Below are 20,475 nucleotides of genomic sequence, written 5' to 3'. Positions count from 1 at the left end.
TTAGAATAACTTGCACTTGCGTTGACCTTGAAATACTTCATTCACTTCAATACGTGTGACGTCAAACGGTAAAAACGCGAGAGAAGTGGGAAACGCACCGCCCAGAGTTCAGCCAATCAGTGAGACTCTTCCGGTACCCCGAACCCTGAATCCGTGCAGCTGATTGGTGGATCCTGCGGGGGCGGGACACGAACGTCTTCCTGACAAGCTGAGAAGAGGGCATACAGTTACCCGGGCAACGCTGAAGCGGAAGGAACCAGGTAGTGGTGCCGAGAAGCAGTGGCTCAGCTTTCCGCTCCTACACGTGTCTCTCCTGCAGCGGGAACGTGGAGCCTGGTGCTGCGCAGTTAGTTAAATTCAACAACAACAGCTGCTAGAGATTCACCAACGCCGCCTCCTTTCTTTAGCTGCTAGGTAAGTTTGGGCGGTTTTAAAGACATTCACGGTGTGCTTAAAACGCTGCAAAGTTAAGTTAGTCGAAATTAGCGAGCTAACTTAACAGCTGTTTTCCACTGGCTGGACATATTGACGTTCCCTCGGTGTTCATTAACATGTCGTTTAAAAAAATAATAATAAATGTTAATCGTCAAAATGCATAACGAGTTGTGGCAGAGCAGTTCTTGGGTCTAACTTGTGGGTCGATAGCTACGCTCGACCAAACTACCAGCAGTTCCAGTTTAACAGCTTTGTACAATGACGTACTGAGCGATGATTTACTCATAAGTAAGACAGGCATTGTAATGTCAAGGTTGAAACAACCCAGAAAGCCCTCAGGGATGCCCTCCTTCCTATTTGCGCGCTTTTCTTTCCCGCCATTTAAAATAAGGTGATCTGGTGAGCACAGTGTCAAACCTGCAGCATTTATAACACATGAGCAGCTTTAAACACACTCCCAGTCTCGTTCACTGTAGCTGTGCGTTATGTGTCCGGACAAAGTAAAGACCTAGTCCGCCATCCAGATGTAAACAAATGACCAGCCCCACCTCCAAGTTTTAAAACGCAGGAATCTGAGCTGCTACCACTGCCAGATTGACTGTTTTTAATGTTTTCTAATGTTGTCACAGGCTCATAATGTCACATGGGTGCGGTCTGAAAACACAGAAATAAAATGAGCAAAACAAACCTCTATTTTCACTTGTGATCTAGTGAGAATAAAAGGATAGTTGTATGTTAAATGCACCTGTCAATTAAACAGATTGAGGCTTTAAATATTAGTTGTCCACATGAGTAGTAGAGCGCATCCATAGCTCATAATGCTTCATCTCACGTGTTTGAGCAGCTTGAGCGGTTGGAGATCCGCTGCATACATGTAGAGGAGTACTACTATTATTGCATTATTGCTATTTACTTAATACCTGTCTTCTTGTTTTTTAGGTATATAATCTTTAGATACCACTATGAAGTACATCTTGGTTACTGGCGGTGTCATATCTGGTATTGGTAAGGGAATCATTGCCAGCAGCGTGGGAACAATCCTCAAGGCATGCGGCCTTCATGTCACAGCCATAAAAATTGATCCGTACATCAATATTGATGCAGGCACCTTTTCACCTTATGAACATGGTGAGTAATTGAGGACGTTAAACAAGGTTCCGTTTTATCTTTGATCTATCATCTGCTGTTTTATTTGATTGTGCGGTCAAGTCTTGCGGGCAATATGTGGTGTTGTAGCATGTCGGTACACAGACAGCCCTTTGCTGGGTGGCTTGAGGCAAGCTCAGTAGATGTGTGTTGTGTCAGTGAGCAAAGCATTGCTTTTCTACCAGTTTTGGATCTGCTGTTTCACAAACTTTATGATACATGTATGTAATGTCTGTGTTGTGCAGGTGAGGTTTTTGTTCTCGACGATGGCGGTGAGGTGGATTTGGACTTGGGGAACTACGAGCGTTTCCTGGACATCCGTCTTACCAGAGACAACAACCTCACCACTGGGAAGATCTACCAGTGGGTCATCAACAAGGAGAGGAGGGGAGACTACCTGGGCAAGACTGTGCAAGGTGAGTGGGTGCACCTCCTAAACATGAAAGCTCCCCTTTACTTTACCCAAAAGTAGTGGAAGTTTGGTCCCAATACATACATCACAGTCACATGATTGTTTGTACTGTATCTATATTTTGTGTGTTTTTCTGTTTGTGTCTGTAGAGCTAGAGAGCTGTATTTTGTTCCCTAAGTATGTCCAGATAGAAGTGTTGGTTTTATATGACTTTTGTTCTGTAAATCCGTTTGCAGTCGTCCCCCACATCACAGATGCCATCCAGGAATGGGTGGTGAAGCAGGCCAAGATCTCAGTAGATGATGATGGTGTGGAGCCTCAAGTTTGTGTCATAGAGGTAAGTTGGTCTGAGGTACTTGTCTCTTGTCTCTCTTGTTCTCACCAAGCAGGAAGCTGGGTTTTGCATTCAGTGCAAATGGACACTGAAATCCCTCTTGGACAAATCAAAAGTGTCAAATACTTCAGCAACTGCAATGGATTTGTGACCAGGGAATGTATTTAGTGCATTGAAGAGAAATGGAGGGAGTTTCAATCAGAAATGAAGCCGTGCATGTTGCCTGAAGCAACAAAAATATTGACACTATTCAGCAAGCAGTGGGAGAAATTGTTGAACTGGCACATATGGATCTGTCAGTGGAGCAGAAAACAAACATTATTTTGAAAAACTGACAAATCGAGTGATTAAAAATGGATTTGTGTCTGTAAAACTATCCTTCCCTGTAAGCCTGCCTCTGTTTCCAACCCTGGCAAAAAAGTTTTTCTTTGACAATATTACTGTTAAAGTGTTTAATGTGTAGCATATCTGGGGTCTAAAACACTCATGAAGAAGTTGAATTATTATTCTGATATAAAACAGAAATAATTGTCTTTGTACCCAAAGAAGAAAGATTCAAAGTCAGTGTCCAACTCCAGTCGCTAACGCCAAAAACCAAGCAAGAAATCTTGGTGTAGTCATGGACTCGAACATTCACATCAAGACAATTACAAAATCATCCTACCATCACTTTAACGACTTGCGCCTCAGCAGGATTCAGAAAAGCTTGTCCATGCGTTTATCCTCAGTAGGCTGGACTGCTGTAAGGCCGTCCTCAGAAGTCTCTCTCAAAAGTCGATCAGACAGCTGCAGCTGAGTCAGACCTCTGAGACCAGGGTAGTGGATCACATCACTCCACAGTTCTTCACTGGCTTCCTGTTTTAAAAGAGCACTATTGGTTTGTGAAGCACTGAATGGTTTGGAGACAGAATATTTTCCTGATCTGCTGTTTTGTTCTGAACTGTCTAGACCACAGATTATCTAAAACATTTCTGTTTTCCATTGCATATTATTAAGGCAAACTTGAGTGTAACTGCACTTCTTATACTTATCTTATTTCTAACTTCTATTTTATTGAATTTCAGTCTTTTAAAAATCCTATTTTAAGAGGCTTAGTCTCTTTCTCTCTCTTACATCTTATCTTAATACATTTTCTGTCTGGCTCTTTGAATTGCCTTGCTGTTGAAAGGTGCAATGAAAATTAACTTGCCTTGCCTTGCTTTGCCTCCAGCAGTTCATTTTGCACACATCAAAACTGGCTCTGACTATATTAAGGGCGCAGTGCGGCTGATGACATTTTGTACTTATATGACGCTGTGTCAGAGTTATGTAAGGCGCTGAGAAACAACGTGTTTGTTCATGCATGCAGTTCTATGGTCTGAGCTGGTGTTTTGTCAACAGCTGGGAGGCACAGTGGGGGACATTGAAAGCATGCCCTTCATTGAGGCCTTCAGACAGTTTCAGTTCAAGGTGAAGAGGGAGAACTTCTGCAACATCCATGTCAGCCTGGTACCACAGGTACGACACGCTGATGAAAACACACACGTCACATATTAATCACACACACATTTATGCTACAAGTTTGAGATGATCTTTTTGTACGCTCAGCCCAACGCCACGGGAGAGCAGAAAACCAAACCGACCCAGAACAGTGTCCGGGAGCTCAGAGGGCTGGGCTTGTCTCCAGATTTGGTGAGTCAGATTACAATTTGCTTTTAAGCTTTCCCTCCTGCAGCCCAGACATAAAGAGGTCATGTATCTGCTTTCCCTTTAGGATTATATAATCTACGACCAATAATTCTTGGTTACGTATGCATCTCATGGTGTGCACAACCAAGCAAAAATCTGACATAGAATTGAATATATCATGTTATGTTAAGATTGGAATCTTTGAAACTATACCCTGGTCCTGTTGTTGTATGTCCCGATATAACTAAACCTATTTGTTTTTGACAGATTATGTGCCGCTGTTCAACGCCCCTAGAAAGGGCTGTTAAGGAGAAGATCTCCATGTTTTGTCATGTGGAGCCCACACAGGTGAAGTACCGTGTCATGATGTAATTCTCTACATCTGTTATGATGTTGTATTGTTGTATTTGATAACAGAGGGGGTAAAATATCACAAAAGCCAACCCAATTCAACAATAGTGTAATTGGATATATGGGTTAGTTTGTAATAATTGTAATTAACATCTGCAGATTTGTTTTAAATCAGATGCACTATTATATTGTATATCACATATAAACAATTTAACATTGCTCAGCGTTTTTATCCCTTCAAGATGAAATAACATGTTTTGTATTTCTTTCCAGGTGATCTGTGTCCATGATGTCTCATCACTCTACAGAGTTCCCCTTCTGCTGGAGAACCAGGGTGTTGTGAGCTACTTCTGTGAGCGGCTGATGCTAACTGTCGAGATGAGGCCCAGGAAGACGCTCGCAAAGTGGAAGGAGATGGCTGAAAGGTGAGGAGGTTCTCGCCGCTAACCTTTACAAGTCTACATCTTCCTGAAGGGACACATTTTTGATAAGCACAATTTGCACCACTGTACAGACTGTATATTATTCATATTATACACATATTATGTATCATTTAATATCTGCACTTTTGTATATAGCTACCGTTTGTGCACTTCTGGTTAGATGCAATCTGCATTTCGTTGCCTTGTACCTGTGACATGTGCAATGACAATTAAGTTTAATCTAATCTAATCTAATCTAAAATCAGACCCTCTTCAGTCAGTTTAATCACAGAGACACTTTGTCACTTCTAGGAATTGTGCTAGAAAAAACAATGACTCAGTCATTAAAGCATATTTTGGAGGCTGATCATCAAATTATTCTTTGAATAGCTGTGAAGTCATGATTAAATGACGCACCAATTCACCGCTTTGAATCATCCCCCTCTCTTTTCAGATCTGACCGTCTCTTGGAGCATGTTTCCATAGCGCTGGTGGGGAAATACACAAAGTTATCTGACTCCTACACCTCCGTTATCAAGGCCCTAGAGCACTCAGCCCTGGCCATTAATCACAAACTAGAGGTCAAGGTATGGAAACATTTCACACTTTAACATTTTGTGTATTGATTTCTGGATTGAGCATCACTGCAGTTTCTGTTGACTGTTGTTACATAGCACCTTTAAAATAGCCTGTATTTATACAGAAGTTAGCGTGTTGGCTGTGATGTTGACTGATCTTCCAAATTATGCTGTTTGCTGTTATTATCACAGTACATAGACTCAGCAGACCTGGAGAGTACCACTCTGCAAGACGAGCCAGTGAAATATCACGAGGCCTGGCAGAAACTCTGCAGTTCTCAGTGAGTAAACAAACCTGGGAGAACAGGTGCCAGTACACTTGGGTGATGTTGAAAAAAGTTTTCCACTATGGTGAGGCAGGGATGTATGCCACATGATGGCAGTAGAGTGCTGTGCCCACTAGTAAACACAGCTTCATCAACTGGTCAGTGGATTTTAGTGCTTTGTAGAAATTCACATGGTTTTATTACATCTTCATGTAGATTATGTCTGCAATGAACTGTAATTTCTCCAAATGTGTGAAGAAGTGACTAAAAAACTGAATTTCTCCCAATTATATATGTGAATTGGTACACATAATTGTCTTGTGTGGATCTGGATGTTGTATTTAATCACCAAAGCTAACAAGCACGTATAGGCAGTACTTTCATCATCAGCTTAAATTACAGATCTGCGCACCTCTCTGCGTGGTAAAAAATTACTTTGTACTGTCAAGAGTTGTGTCTGTTGAGTCAAATAATAGATGTCTCGTACAAAATGTACTGTAACTTTTCTTAAAGTTAGTCTGGACTCATTGATAAGATGAAGTGAGGCTGTCATTCCTCTCTTCGTCCTTACAGTGGGGTGTTGGTACCAGGAGGTTTTGGTGTGAGAGGGACAGAGGGCAAGATGCTGGCTATTAACTGGGCGAGGAAACAGAATAAGCCATTTCTGGGTAAGAGAGCTTCAAAATACTTAATAATACTGATAAATTCTGCCTTCTCTCTCAATAGGGCTGTGTGATATGACCAAAATCATATTTTCCAATATCGCCAGATGATGATACGTGGCGATATAGCACATTTTCTGTAAATTCAATGAATAAATAGTTTACATAAAATTACCACATGGAAAGGCCTGTTTCTTATTACATTTTGAATTACATACTTAATTAATTCTACTTACTCTGCCTCTTTTTGCGTCTCAGTCTGGGGTTTGTCTTGAGCACTTGGTTGTACCTCATCAGTAGTCTCTCTCCGTATTGCTGGACGTGATTCTTGTGTAGGTGGCAGAAGAGGTTAGTGGTGTTTGAGTCTGTTGTATGGATCAGTCTGCAGCAGAATTGGCAACGTACAGTTTTCTGGTCCTTGTCAGAAGTAACTCCTCTTTCAGGTACGAGCTCCATGTTTTGTCTCGGCTGGTCTTTCTCCTGTTCAGAGCTACTCTGCTCTGTGTCATGTTCTCTCTCTCCTCCATGCTTCTTTGTGTTGCCTTCATGCAGATTTCCTGTCTTTATCTGTGTGGAAGAACACAAGACTGCATCCAAATGATAAAAAAATATTGTTGTAACACATTTAAATAGTATTATCATGCAATATCCGTATATCATCATATTGCACAGCCCTATATCATATTATAAGTTTTCATGCTATGAGCAAACCTGTTGACTCTTGTTTAAGATATAGCATATATATTGGTGTGCTGATTCATACTTGCATTACTGTGGATAAAACAACTAAATGAATATCTACACCATCACTTTTCACTTTTCTATTAACCTATGTCATAAATTAAGTACAAATGTAGAAAACAAAATACTGCACAATTAATTGCATACATATTCCAGCAGTTTGTGCTGACACACTTAAATTGCTGCTGGTGTAACTTGGAGAAGAAGCTGCATATTAAATTCAGTGCCCTTCGCCTATCTGGCAGCATCGTGCTGCGGGGAAGCCCTGAAAGGTTTGTGAAGGGCAAAATTTAACTGACAAAATACAAAGGAAACTTTAAGGAAAATCTGCCACAGTCTGTCAGAAAGCTGTAAATTGTGATCAACGTCTGCCTAAAATATAAAGCCAAAGCTACACAGAATGAAAAAGAGAAACCAATTGAGAAAGTGTGGGGAAAAAAATGCTCAATCTCAATGCAACATTACATATGTTAAGCAATTATGCAAAGCCAAATGAGTAAAAATGTTGTGTTCAGGTGTACCTACTCTATCCATATAAGCTGAAATTGCTGCCACGGGTGACTCTAAAAAATATAGACCTGGAGGGCATGAGCACTGGTGCAATTAGTTACTTAGTTTGTTACATTTGTATGTAATTAAGATGCATTTGTAGACATTTGTTCTCATTTTGGCATCAAAGAAAGTTTTTTTTTTATCAGAAAAAAGTTTAATTGCATCCACTTACAACATTCACAGTTGTAGAAATAATGAAAGACAAAATTGTCCAAAGAGAGGTGAATACTTTTTATAGGCACTGTATAATCATATGCAAATAGTTTAGTGCTATTCATGTAAGTGGTTCGCACAGTGGGGATCTTGTTCAGTCTTCCTTATTTATGAATCCTTACAATAGTTCGTATTATACAAGAATCCTGCTGGTCTTGTTTTGTGCAGGTGTGTGTTTGGGCATGCAGCTGGCGGTGTGCGAGTTCGCCCGCAATGTTCTCGGATGGGAAGGTGAGTAATTGCGCAGTTCAGCTGGGGACACTGCTAAGAAACATTTGATCCCCATGGTTTCTAATTTAATGATGAATAAACGTTAGGCCTGTTGGGAAGTTGATTTCAGCTTAGATCAGTTTTCGCTTATCTTTTTCAGATGCCAACTCCACAGAATTTAATCCAGAATCCAAACACCCCGTGGTAGGTTATCTTTTTCTGCCATGCTCATATCACATCATTTCAGCAGCACAGTCTTTAACGTCCTGTTTGATCTCGACAGGTGATTGACATGCCGGAGCACAACCCAGGGCAGATGGGTGGGACTATGAGGTTAGGGAAGAGGAGAACCATTTTCAGATCCAACACCAGTGTGCTGAGTGTGTATCCCTCTTCAATTAATATTAATATTGTGCTACTGGCTTTTTGGTCTTTCCAACTATTTTGTTTCTGATCACTGGTATTTCCTTCCAGGAAAACTGTACAGAGATGTGGAATATGTTGAGGAGAGGCACCGACACAGATTTGAGGTACAGGCCAAAACAAGATTTTAAAGTTGTGTTTTTACCTGGCAGCACGAATGCTCTTATTCTGCCTGTACATGCCGTAGGGACCTGATATTACCTTTTCATATTTCTTTTTGGTAGAAGTATCCTAAGAGAAGCCTTATTTTTCGAAAACCCCTTTTTTTCATTGTAGGTGAACCCTGAGCTGAAGCACCACTTTGAGAAAAAGGGCCTTCAGTTTGTCGGCCAGGATGTGGAAGGAGAGCGAATGGAGGTCATTGAATTGGATGGTGAGTTGAAAGCATTATTTAAAAGCAAGAATCCAGCATGATATATGATATACAGCATGCTGTATATCACCTAAAAGCTTTCACCCCGGCTGAGGTTGAGGACGTACTCTCCCAACATCTGTGTAAATATGAATGTACACTTTTTTTCTCTTACAAATCAAATGCTAACTATGGTACATGCAGCCGAGAGTGATGGAGTTTAATACGTATGTACTAATCGACCCATCTTTGCTGTTTCAGATCATTGTTACTTTGTTGGAGTGCAGTACCATCCAGAGTTCACCTCAAGGCCCATCACGCCGTCTCCTCCATACTTTGGTCTGCTGCTGGCTGCTGTAGGAAAACTCCAGAACTACCTGACCAAGGGCTGTCGCCTCTCTCCCAGGTTAAACTCTGCCGCAGCAAATGTGTTAATTCAAGCTGCATTTGTTGAAAGTGAAAATGAAACCTCTCCAGTAGTTCATAGGTTTAGCTTATTCTGATGTTCCACTTTTTTTACTTTCTTAAACAATAATTTCAACAGTAAACTGTTCTGTTATTTTAGAGCTTAATTAGTGGCGACTTAAATGCTGGTTGGTTAAAATGTATTCTTTACCGTAGCTTTGGTTAACAGGGTACGTAGGAGGTTAAGCAATTTTTTACCATCGTTTATAAAGTATGTATTATGCATCACTGAATTTACTCAAATTTAGTTGACGTGTAAACATGAATGGAAATTTATGAGCCTATTTTTATTCAGCATCATTTACACTCCTATATTACTATGCAGTGTAATTACATCAAAAGCCCTGTGGGTATAGCCGTTGCAATTTACTGTGACACCATGTCATCATTGCACCTGCAATCACACCAAATCAATTCCTGTTGGGCTTTGCTGCTATAATACTAATTTTCTGTATTCATCCTCCATTGCAGGGATACTTACAGCGATCACAGCGGCAGCAGCTCCCCTGAAGCGGACTTCTCTGAGCTGAAGTTCCCCTCTTTGTCGTGAGACTAATGCACATATTGTGCTCGTGTCACTCATGCAGATAAAGGCAAGGCCCACAAAAAAAAAATCTCGGTCTGCCCTTGACTGACACTGCAAAAGCAAAGCTTTTTTTTTTTTTTTAAGTTTTTACATTCTGATTGGTACATTGTGTTAATAATTTATACTCTGACTATATTATGCCTTCAGTGTAAGTAAAGGGATGTCTTGACGTTAACTCTGTGGGGCTTTAGAGTTGCTGCAGTAAGCAGAAGAGGGAATCATGTCTTTAATGGAGGAACTGTAAGAAAAGATGTTGACTTTGTGGAGTACCTGTATAGAAAACTTGTGTCGAATGAAAAAATAGAAGAGCATGAGACATGAATGAGAAGACCTCAGCGTATTGATATACAGTATGTGCAGTGTCTCGCAACTTAAAGATCATGATGCGTGCGCAAAATTGTGAGGAGGTGGGTTGTGTATTTTGCAGCTGGGTACAGAAACTTGTTACTAGCTCAGAAAAAGCAGATCAGTTTGCAGGAAGCAACACTGACAAAGGGCTTAGAGTAGGACTCAGGGACCGTGCAAGGTTGGTACCCTGCAAATCAATCCAGTCCGATGGATGAAAACACTGAGGGACACATTATATCTTCGCACAGTTCTTTTTGACTTTTTGCCTGTGTTCCATGACAGTTTATAAATTGATACAGTTGCCTCATTTGAATGTTTGTTGTTGGATTTAATGTATTTGTCTTTTTAGGTTTGATGCCGGTTTACACGTCCTAACACTCATTGAGGGTCACTGCACCAAAGTGTGTAAACCACATGCAAGTAATCTTGCACTGTATCACAGTTATTATTAGTGTGTGTGCAAATCTGTACAAGTATGACACCAAAAAGTCGTGCTTTTGGGACTGTGGGTTGTATATGAATTTTCTTTCATAGTAAAGTAAATTGTTTAGGCATCAATCTATATTACAAGTTTTCTTTTCTGCATGAAAGTTGCAATAGGTAAACCCATTGGGGTGTTAAGTTATTTTTTTACGCCCTGAAACTCGAACTCACCAGTTCAGGTTGCATGGCTTCTTCGTTTGGGACCTTTTGCCTGCTGACATCAGCAGACATAGTTTTACTGCCAAATCTGAGCCAGAACTTCCTAAAATGAGTTATGCTGATGCACAGTCATCTGACAATCAGGCCAAGTTAAAGTGACCCTCAAGTCAACGGTAACTGAAAAACAAAGCTTGACATATGAAACAAAAAGCTGGATTTGATCTCAAAGCATCAGTAGCTGCCAATTGTGGATGATAAGCATCAAGCTTCCAAGTTGCATTTTCTCTTACGGTCTTGTCAAACACTATTTATGAAGTTCAGATGCATGTGTGATGTGATATATTTGGTCATTCTGAATAAACATATTTTATTCCTCTTGACAATCTGGCCTTCTGTAAAAAGACATGCATTGATGCGCACACATCTTTATATTCACTGATTACTGAGCGTTAGGAGCATCTGAACATTGGCCCCTGGTGTATTTATTTCTGTACAAAAATAGAGTCCTACAGCTGTAGCATGCCCTAGAGCCTGTCCTATTCTTTACACCCCTCAATATGAAAAGGTGGCTGCTGAGATTTACTGCAATTATGTAAGGAAACGAATTAAATCTTAAACAGAACCAAAACACAATTACTTACATTTAGTTGTGGTCTAGTGGTGATTATGCTTAAAAAGGTCAGTCAATTTGAGGTAATGCCAGTGTCTAATTGTGCATTTAGAATATTGATTTACTGTGGTTGATTTCTGCTTTTTGAAAGGATACTAATAGTGTTTTTATTTGGCTTACAGATTGTGCCTTTAAATGACAGGCACCTATGTTCAGGTAATCAAGTCAAGTAGAACTTAATCTGTCCCCAGAAAGGCAAGTGGTTGTATGTAAGTACTCTATGATTAAGCACTATTAAAATTACAGCAATACTCACCACGTGTGGTTGGGTGGTTGAGCTGGTTTTACCTTTCATTAATGAAGTTTACAGTGAGATGGCTGAGGGTATGAAGGAGGGTTTGTATTTGGTTTTCAGTGGGTATTTGAAGCAGGAACCCAATGACAAGGTCTGAAACTCCGGGAGTAGGGGGATGGATGCTGTCAGGCTATTTTCTGCTTTCTTTATGAACCGTTTGCAATCTAAATCAGACCGACTTTTCTTTTGAAAATCCGTGATGCTGCTACAGATTTTGATGATCTTTAATTTTTTTTTTTAATTTTGTTTTGTTACTTTATGTCACTTTTGTTCTTTTAAATACTAAAATAGCCACAATGGCTGAATTACAGTAGGCAGACACATCCTGAGCCTTTCCCTAGTGTTTCCCAGGGAATGTAAAGCCCTATTGTTATCAACTTCCCTTTTTTAGGTGCCACTGTTCACTCTACAGACGAAACCATAAAGTGATAAGATCTGCTGCAAACTGTACGGGCAAATAGTTGCCTACACTCACCTGCACTTACTATGATTGTAAATGGTGACATGCAGTTATGAGATGGTGACAGCAGCAAACTGCACTGTTTGCCCTGATATAGTGTTAAATTCAACTAATACCTCCTTATAATCCCTCCCCTTTTCCCTCCCACATCCAGCCCCCCCCTTTCCAAAGCAGTCCTCCCTGTGTCCTTATGCTGTTGCCCAACCCTTTGTCAAGTATCAACAGGCAAACTTTTATAAGTCCACACCCCTGCACAGCACACTCATGCCCATGCTTTACAGTAACAGTTAAGATCAGCAGCTCAGATGCGAATCTGCAGAGATACTGGGATCTACTTTGTTGGACAGAGTTCTCTGTATACCTGCTTTAGAGGATTTGACGTACCAGCATGGAAATGAGACTGAGAGACTTGCGCTGCTGCCATCAACAGCGTAGGAGATTTGGATGATTGTGAACACAGACTCCTACTACCTACCTACTGATTGTGAAGTTCATGACAAGTGGCTGCTGCGGTTGTTTCTCAACACTTGGAGCATCAAAGACAGGGAACCAGTTGGTGGGGAAGCTGGTGTGGGGATCGCTGGTCGCTTGCAGGTTTCATCTATTTCTTTCTCTCTTTTTCTAACCCTCAGGCTGTTCGATACATTCCCTCTCAGCCATTCCTAACCTCACCTACAACCCCTTTTAAAATTCCTGCAGTGTGTATTTTATTTTTTACTTTACTTATTCTATACACCTTTGTATCCCCACAGGCCGTCTTCACTGTCTTCACCCCACGTTTCCCACTGCCAGTAACAATGGACCTGACCTTGTGGCAGTACCAGTTCCGGATCATCATGCTTGGGGACTCCACGGTGGGCAAGTCCTCCTTGTTGAAGCGCTACACTGAAGACTTGTTCCTGGAGTCCATCAACCAGACGGTGGGCGTGGACTTCTATGTTCACTTCCTGGAGGTGGAACCGGGAGTCCGAGTCAAGCTGCAGTTCTGGGACACAGCTGGACAGGAGAGGTTCAGGTGAGGACGACCAAGGTGTCTGTCTTTTTTACGCTGGTGCCAGTCGAAATGTAACATCCCTCCAGTGGCAGTCACCCTCTTCATGCACCAGGCCTTGTAGCAAGGTGCCTATTTGTGTAAGACAGCTAAACAAAGAACTCCATTCTTTAGATAATTATTAAAGAAATGACTAGCATGCATGCAAATATACCATTCAAATAAACTCCCACTGGTGATTCCATTCACACAGGAGCTGTTCATCTTTGTTTGCTTTCAGCTATGATTGTGTATCCGCCCTGTCACCCTCACAAGATCAGTGGGCAGTGTGTACAGAGATGCACTGTGTGTAATGCTCAAAGTGGAGGAGGCAGACCTTTGGAAATGCATTATTCTTCCTGCACAGCATATTTAATGAAAAGGCTAGCAGCAACATGTTTTATTCTGTCTCTGAAATCATTATTTCAGTTCTCCAGTTGAATGAACCGTGGCAAATTGCAAACTATGCCTGTTTGTGTTCACCTCCTCTCCATGATATCTGAGGCCCGCTAATCCCACATGAGTCAGCTAAAAGCTCAGACAAATCAGGGTTGTTTTCATTAAGAAGTATTCCAATGATGAAGTAAGTTTGACCAACCGGCTGCTGGGAAGATCCTTTACTAAGCCTTTGCTTCAGTTTAAACGTTCGGTGACTCATTGGGGAACTAGATGTCTCTTGGTAGTTTCATGATTAAGGTGAGAAAAACATAGTGGCTATCAGTTTCTTATCGAGAAACAGTCTCTGTCAATCTGCTTATCTAAAAGAGCTCACAGTCAAACACAAACAGAGCAGAGAATCAGCTGATTATTTGCTCACTGGAACAGGAAATAACTTGGTAGCAAAGTCTGAACTCTGCACTGCCCAGTGAGGGATCTGGGATGTGTTAATGTGTTGAAATTCAAACCTCCTCCCTCTTTCCTCACCCCCCCCCCCTTCGTGTCTTTTTTGTTTCCTAAGGTCAGTGACCCGTTCTTATTACCGCAACTCAGTCGGAAGCCTGCTGGTGTTTGACTTGACCAACCGAGCCTCCTTTGACCACATTAAGGAGTGGCATGCTGAGGTGTGCGAGCGAGTGAGGCCGCACAAGGTCCTGTTCGTCCTGGTGGGCCAGAAGAACGACCGAGACGCTCATGGGGAGAGGGTGGTGAGTCGGGAACAGGCTGAGAAACTGGCCGGGCAGCTGGGGATGCCCTATGTGGAGGCCTCTGCTAAGACCGGCCAGAACGTGAGGGATGCCTTTGAGCTGCTCACTCGGCGGGTCTACCAGGGTCTTTTGAGTGGAGAGGTGGAGCTGCAAGAGGGCTGGGACGGAGTCAAGTGTACCGCACCACAGGCACTGCAGTTACAGAGAGCCAGCACGGCACAGCCCAGCACAGCTCCCAAGAACGACAACAAGAAGTGCTGTGGTTAACTATGGACTGGTGGTGGTCGCCCATATGCACCTTATGTTACTGCAGAACCAAACCCAGCCTCCAGGGAGCTGGATTCGTGCAGGGGTTCTACTGTAATGACATGACCATCGTGAAACACTGACACGCATCTTTTGCACCTTTTATTTTCCAATGAGACTGATTTGAGGAAACATTTGACTTTATATGTAAAATACTTTGAGATTCCCGAAGTGGGTGAAGATTTAACTTTAGAAATAAAAGTTTTGTTTAAATGATGGCTTTAGCATTACAAGCGGCATTAGGATGTTGGTCAGCGGGTCACTCACCACTTTGATCCAGCGTGATAAAACCTAAAACCTTTTGGATGGATTTCCATGATTATTTCCCACTGAGTTTAGTGATCTTTTCATCCAGCATCCAGTCTTGACGATTGCTGTGAAATTTATCACAGGTGTTCAAGGCCTGTTAACTTTTAATCCAGCACACTCATCAGGTCAATATTTCAATGTGCTCAATGACAGTCCAGTGAGTCACAGCTGTACTTTGTGTTTAGTGCTAATTGGCCAATGATAGCATGCTGACAGGCAACTCTAAGATGGTAAACCTTGAAAAATATTACCTGCAAAATTAATTACAGAAAATCTATAGCTTTTTGTGTTTATGGGGCCTTGAAAAAGTCGACAGAGTCTCCTGCTCTCTTGGGTGAGATGCTAGGCCCAAAGCTAATCAGACTAACTCGGACTGATGAGATCATTGCTTACCTCAGATCAGTGGGGCAGGGGATGTAGATCCCGTAGCTTTTTTTCTTATTGATCAAAGGCTATTACCACATTCACTCTACAACAGCAGACTATAGATTAATGGATACAAATCACATCTTCTCTACTATTGATTTTTGGACCTCATGACCTTTACAGTGCCAACCAGGTGGTCCTGTTGCCCCAAGGAGTTGCATGATGATTAATGATGGTTGTGTAAAAAAACCACAGAGTCCATTTCTGGACATAAATCTGTGATTTTTGTCTACGTTGCTTGTTCTGTCCATGACTGGCAGCAGTTATGGTGTGGGGGTCCCATGGTGGAGATGAGAAAGATGACCCTCAGCCTCTATTTAAATGTATCTTTTGGGGCTGAGTAGTTTTCTAGAAAAAGGCTTTGCTGCAGCAGGAACGCACCCTGCAAGTGAGTGCAGTCAGGGGCTGTTGTTGAAATGATTACATAAAAACTCTCGGGTATGTTTGAATACAGTTGTTTTGAAATGTTGTGACAGGCTTCCATTAACAATTAGTGTTCATCTGGTTGGTGAACCGCCTCCTGTGTTTTCTTATTTTGCTATTTAAAGACACCCAGGTTAAAGAATTAGACAGGTTGTTACCTTAACTATAGACTAGTTTGTGCCCTTGATTCTCTACAGATATACAGGAAGCAAACTCCTGGGACTGTCAGTCATAGATGTGCAGAACCACTTGCAAGCACAAAGAATGAATTTTGTTGTTTACGCTACATGCAAGGTAAAAGCCCTCCATACAAACTCAGATATAACCCTCTCCTATGTACTGTATGCAGAACCCTTGACTGTTCTCAGTTAAGTCTGGCAACAGATGCCATAATCCCAAAATGTCTCCTCATTTGATAATATCATTTATTTTTTTTTAAATTGGACATTGTGAAAATGCTTCTGTCACAATTTGTTGAAATAGACAAAAATAAAATGTGCACGAGGGGCTAAAATAAATTTGTTAATGTAATAAAACTTGCTATATTCGGTAACAACACATAACAGCGCATACATGCCTGACAACAGAGACAATTAGGATTAACTGTATTTGTGGTCACGATTTGCAGTAGGAATTAGGCATTTTACACCCACTATTTAAAAAGGGAAAAAAAAAGCCTATAATCAACAGCAACGTGTGAGTGGGTAAACGGTGCTATAATCTCTTACACACTTAACGATTATAATTATCCGTTATTGGCAAAATAACAACAAATTTCAAAAAAGAGGCATAAATCTGTAACGTTTACATCCAAATGCTCCAGAGTATAAAAAGGTAAACCAGATACAGCATTAGTCATAATCCAAAAGAAGTACTCCAGTAAATGTTTATTGACAAAAATGCAATGAATAGAGTTCTGCCAGGCTTAGCTTAATGGCAACAAAACAGAATCAGACAATAATTACAATCTGTGATGGTGCTGGCAAAACACTCAAAAGTTAGGGAACCATAATGATGAAACACTACCTTATGCCAAAAAAAAAAAAAAACATAAAAAGAACCCCCCCCACACCAACCTTATCTTTCTTATTCACTAGTCCAGAAAATCCCAGTTGAAAAGGAAAAAAACAAACAAAAAAACGAAGAAAAGACGATACACAGAGTGGGTACAGCATAGTGTACCATCTTAGTGTGCAGTCTTGCTACTTTTTGGTTGTCTTGCGGATCAGCGCCATTCTCTGAAAGTAAAGCAAACACAGTTAGGCTGTGTGTCTTCATTACAATATAAAACAAAATCAGTAACATTGACAAAAGATTATTCGCTCATCATCAGTTGTCACGTTTCTCTACGTGCACTATTCATTAATATTAAATATTCCGACACGTCTGATAGAAACAAAGCCTTCTGTTGCTCACCTGTTTGTGAGCCTCTGTGGTGCACGCCTTCTTGAACGGCCGGATCTCGTCGGAGCCGTAACCAGGAATCCACATGTTCCACTGGCGCTCTGACAAAAGCACAATGTCAGCAGGACACAGGCTGTATTAACAGGGCAGGGCTTCCAACACACGTTCAGTGACTGAACACTTTACATATACAGCCAGGACATGCGCCATCAGGGCCGTCATTTCCTTGTTAGTAACTCAGTCTATCAACAAAGTGTCACATTCCCAAATTTGATCTCAGTTCCAAAAATAGTTAATAATGTTGTCAGCGCCACAAAGACATTTGTGCTTTAAAGGTGAACACAGTAGGCAGCAGTGATTACTATGTACCTGCCAGTTATTTGTTTGCCATGTGAGCCCTAAACTTATATAAACTATACAAATCTATCTCTCTAAAAATGTCTCAGGAACCTCTTGTAATTCTGACTGGGAATGTTTGTGGTCACTCTAGGAGATAAGCACAACTCAAGGATGGAGAATATGCTGATTCCTTCATGTTTGGGCATAACATTTTCAAACATCTTTTGTTTTTGTATTTCCTACACGGCACATGGATCCATGTAGGCTTCCCTTTGAGGTGCCATCTGTCAGAAGCTTTGAAAAAAGCTCGCTCCCTTCTACGTTCACATAGGATTTATTTATTTTTATTTTTTTTGAAAAGGCACAGAAAGTTTGATACGTAACTTTTTACATTCAAAGTCCTATTTGAAAATTACTTTAATTGTGGAGCAAATTAATCAGATAACATTTAAGGTTTAGTAATAAGTGATTAACACAGTAAATCTGCCATGTAAGTGTCATCATTTTGCTATAAATCCTGACACAATTTTTGAGCATAATTACCCCCAGTTATTACAGGGTGACCATGACATCATGCATACTTGGCACTTTTTGTGGGAGCCATAGAGAGACACTAAACCCATCACCGTGAAAATATTAAGTGTAAAAACCCTTAAAAAAAAGACACCATCAACTTACCAAGATGTAACTGAACATCCTTCACTTCCAAAGTGTTAGACTTGCGATGACGTGCCAGTTGGCAGGCGGCTGTCACTACACTCTCTATAAAGTCATCTGCAATTTGTAGCAGCATCTGAGAAGAGACGGGCATTTTGAAAACCATCAATCCTGTGCAGCAGAGGGAAACAACACTCCACAAATTCCACTGCTGCCCATGTTTACTCTACATTTATAGAAAAAACATTTAAAGTACAGATTGGGTTTGAAACCGCAATTAAAACCACTGACAGACCTCCTCAACATCCTCATCCAGCTGCTCATTCGGGTCGATCTCTCTCACCAGGTCCTGCAGCTTCTTCTTACTGAGCACCTGGGAAACAAGCAGACGCGTCCATTCACTCAGTTACAAAGAGAATATGGGTGTGCAGGTGTAGTGTGCTCCTGAATGCTAAAATGACAACAGAGGGTGAGGATTGTTTTTTTTTTTTTTAAAACATTTACAGTGAAGACCCACAAAATGGGTTACAGAGCTGAAAATTGAGTTTGACACTGAGATTTATCATTACTTTTCACACATGTAAAAAAAACGTTACAGGTCTAATAAGATCAACCACACTTCAGGTAGCTCTCATGTTAAAAAAAAAATGTATTCCTCTTGCTAATGAACTAATGGTGCATGCCAAAAAGACGACGGGACTGTAATTAAAAGACTGTTTGTGTGGTAGAAAACTGCACAACCTCAGCTATGATCAAAATGATGCAGTAATTCAGCACGCGGGTAGTTATTCCATTTTACTAAACAATTTTTTAAAATCTTTGTTAAACCTTTTTACAACAATTCTGGAGCTCAAGGGAAATATCGCTGCTTCTAAGCTACAGTGTGAAATCAGTGAAGTCAACAGGACTCTACACTGATGCCAGTGCAGCTAACCAGCCCAGCAGCAGGATCTTTGGGGTTGATGAGTAAGATGTGGACTGACCTGAGATCCCTCTGGACTACTTCTGCCAGCAGGGCCGGGGGGCAGACCCTTCACTACTGTTGTGGTGCTGTTAGCCATGCTGGTGGCCTCAGGAAAAGTGGAGGGACTCTGGAGTTTCACAGGAGGAAAAACTGTTGTTTCTCTGTACCTGAATCCGTCAGCGTCCTGAGAGACCGTCCGAGATGGGCACAAATGTGATGGATTATCTTTTACAGGGGCCACGTCCGTAACTCTGGGGGAAATAATTAGAAATGAGTCAAACAATTAGCATCATAGTTTCTCAAATCTGCTTCCACCATATTTATGAAAAGTAATTTATTCATGTTAACCTTAAGTTGATCTTATTGCAGTCCTAATATGCCTTAGCCGCTCTGTGCAATTATGTTAATGTCAATTGCAGTGCATTTAATTTTGTTTCACTTTCTATTTGTGCCTCCCCAATTTAATCAATTACAGAGCACATGTTTTAATCGTTTACTCGCATGTAAAGAACTTTATTTTGCAGTATAAATAGTTTGCTGACAGCCATCATCATTACAATCAGCTGCAGGACACATGCAGAAACTTAGCCGTGAAACCTCGCTGTGGTCTCTATTCAAAATATTAACTGCATTAGCAAAATAACACCACACTGGTAAAATAGAAAGATCAGCCAAGTATCTAATAAGCGGCTGTGCTGCTTCAATAACTGAAGCGAACACGTAAAATACCGGCGCTAACATAAGGTTACGTGCTAAAAACAATAGCAGCTACCAAGCTCTGGATTTAGTCAGACAGGCTAACATTAGCAGCTAATCCAGCGGCGCGGCTTTAAGCGCGCTCCATCCTAAAATTACGCGATGAATTGCCAACTTACCCAATTAAACAAGCACTATCTGTCCATGTTTCGGCGTCGCTGCGACAGCAACGAGTAAGTTTGATACAGAAAGACTCCCTCAAATTGACTCTGTAGAGCTAGAAAAATCAGCGAGGAAAATTTTTTTACTCGACTTCCGCTTTGATTATGTCCATTTCCGGTGACAACACGCCGCCTCTGCTCTGCCACCTGCTGGACAGTTTCCGGAACTACGTCAGAAGTAAACAATAAAATGGTGCTTCGCTCGCAGGGGATGTACAAACTAGATAAACATACTGGGACAGGAAGGGTGTAGAAGCGTCTCCTCTATTATTAATTAAACAGACAAAAACATTATAAACACACAGGCAATTAAATATTATTACA

At 41.2% G+C, this 20,475-nt stretch overlaps 3 protein-coding genes across 3 annotated transcripts; 2 read left to right on the top strand and 1 right to left on the bottom strand.

Moving 5' to 3' along the window:
- The first annotated feature begins 309 nt into the window (after window positions 1–309).
- Window positions 310–11,146, top strand: LOC139205543 (CTP synthase 1-like). The gene is made up of 18 exons (XM_070835793.1): window positions 310–414; window positions 1,375–1,563; window positions 1,827–1,997; window positions 2,230–2,330; window positions 3,708–3,824; window positions 3,915–3,998; window positions 4,263–4,343; window positions 4,620–4,771; window positions 5,223–5,355; window positions 5,539–5,627; window positions 6,186–6,280; window positions 7,949–8,011; window positions 8,151–8,194; window positions 8,274–8,370; window positions 8,465–8,520; window positions 8,690–8,786; window positions 9,027–9,171; window positions 9,702–11,146. Exons 2-18 carry the CDS (start codon window positions 1,398–1,400, stop codon window positions 9,778–9,780), a joined length of 1,770 nt encoding a protein of 589 aa, XP_070691894.1. The 5' UTR covers window positions 310–414; window positions 1,375–1,397; the 3' UTR covers window positions 9,781–11,146.
- A 1,346-nt stretch (window positions 11,147–12,492) lies between these two features.
- Window positions 12,493–16,527, top strand: rab42b (RAB42, member RAS oncogene family). Its single transcript, XM_070835642.1, has 3 exons — window positions 12,493–12,825; window positions 12,984–13,246; window positions 14,220–16,527. Exons 1-3 carry the CDS (start codon window positions 12,676–12,678, stop codon window positions 14,671–14,673), a joined length of 867 nt encoding a protein of 288 aa, XP_070691743.1. The 5' UTR covers window positions 12,493–12,675; the 3' UTR covers window positions 14,674–16,527.
- A 206-nt stretch (window positions 16,528–16,733) lies between these two features.
- On the bottom strand, window positions 16,734–20,247 carry taf12 (TAF12 RNA polymerase II, TATA box binding protein (TBP)-associated factor). Its single transcript, XM_070835643.1, has 6 exons — window positions 20,110–20,247; window positions 19,254–19,485; window positions 18,566–18,643; window positions 18,292–18,406; window positions 17,287–17,375; window positions 16,734–17,108 (listed from the first exon to the last, which is right to left on the bottom strand). Exons 2-6 carry the CDS (start codon window positions 19,329–19,331, stop codon window positions 17,073–17,075), a joined length of 396 nt encoding a protein of 131 aa, XP_070691744.1. The 5' UTR covers window positions 19,332–19,485; window positions 20,110–20,247; the 3' UTR covers window positions 16,734–17,072.
- Window positions 20,248–20,475: the final 228 nt, after the last annotated feature.

The sequence above is a fragment of the Pempheris klunzingeri genome, chromosome 8, assembly GCF_042242105.1.
Source record: "Pempheris klunzingeri isolate RE-2024b chromosome 8, fPemKlu1.hap1, whole genome shotgun sequence".
In the NCBI taxonomy this organism is placed as follows: domain Eukaryota; kingdom Metazoa; phylum Chordata; class Actinopteri; order Acropomatiformes; family Pempheridae; genus Pempheris; species Pempheris klunzingeri.
Note: the sequence above shows the minus strand (reverse complement) of the source record. Positions and strands in the feature narration are given on the sequence as shown.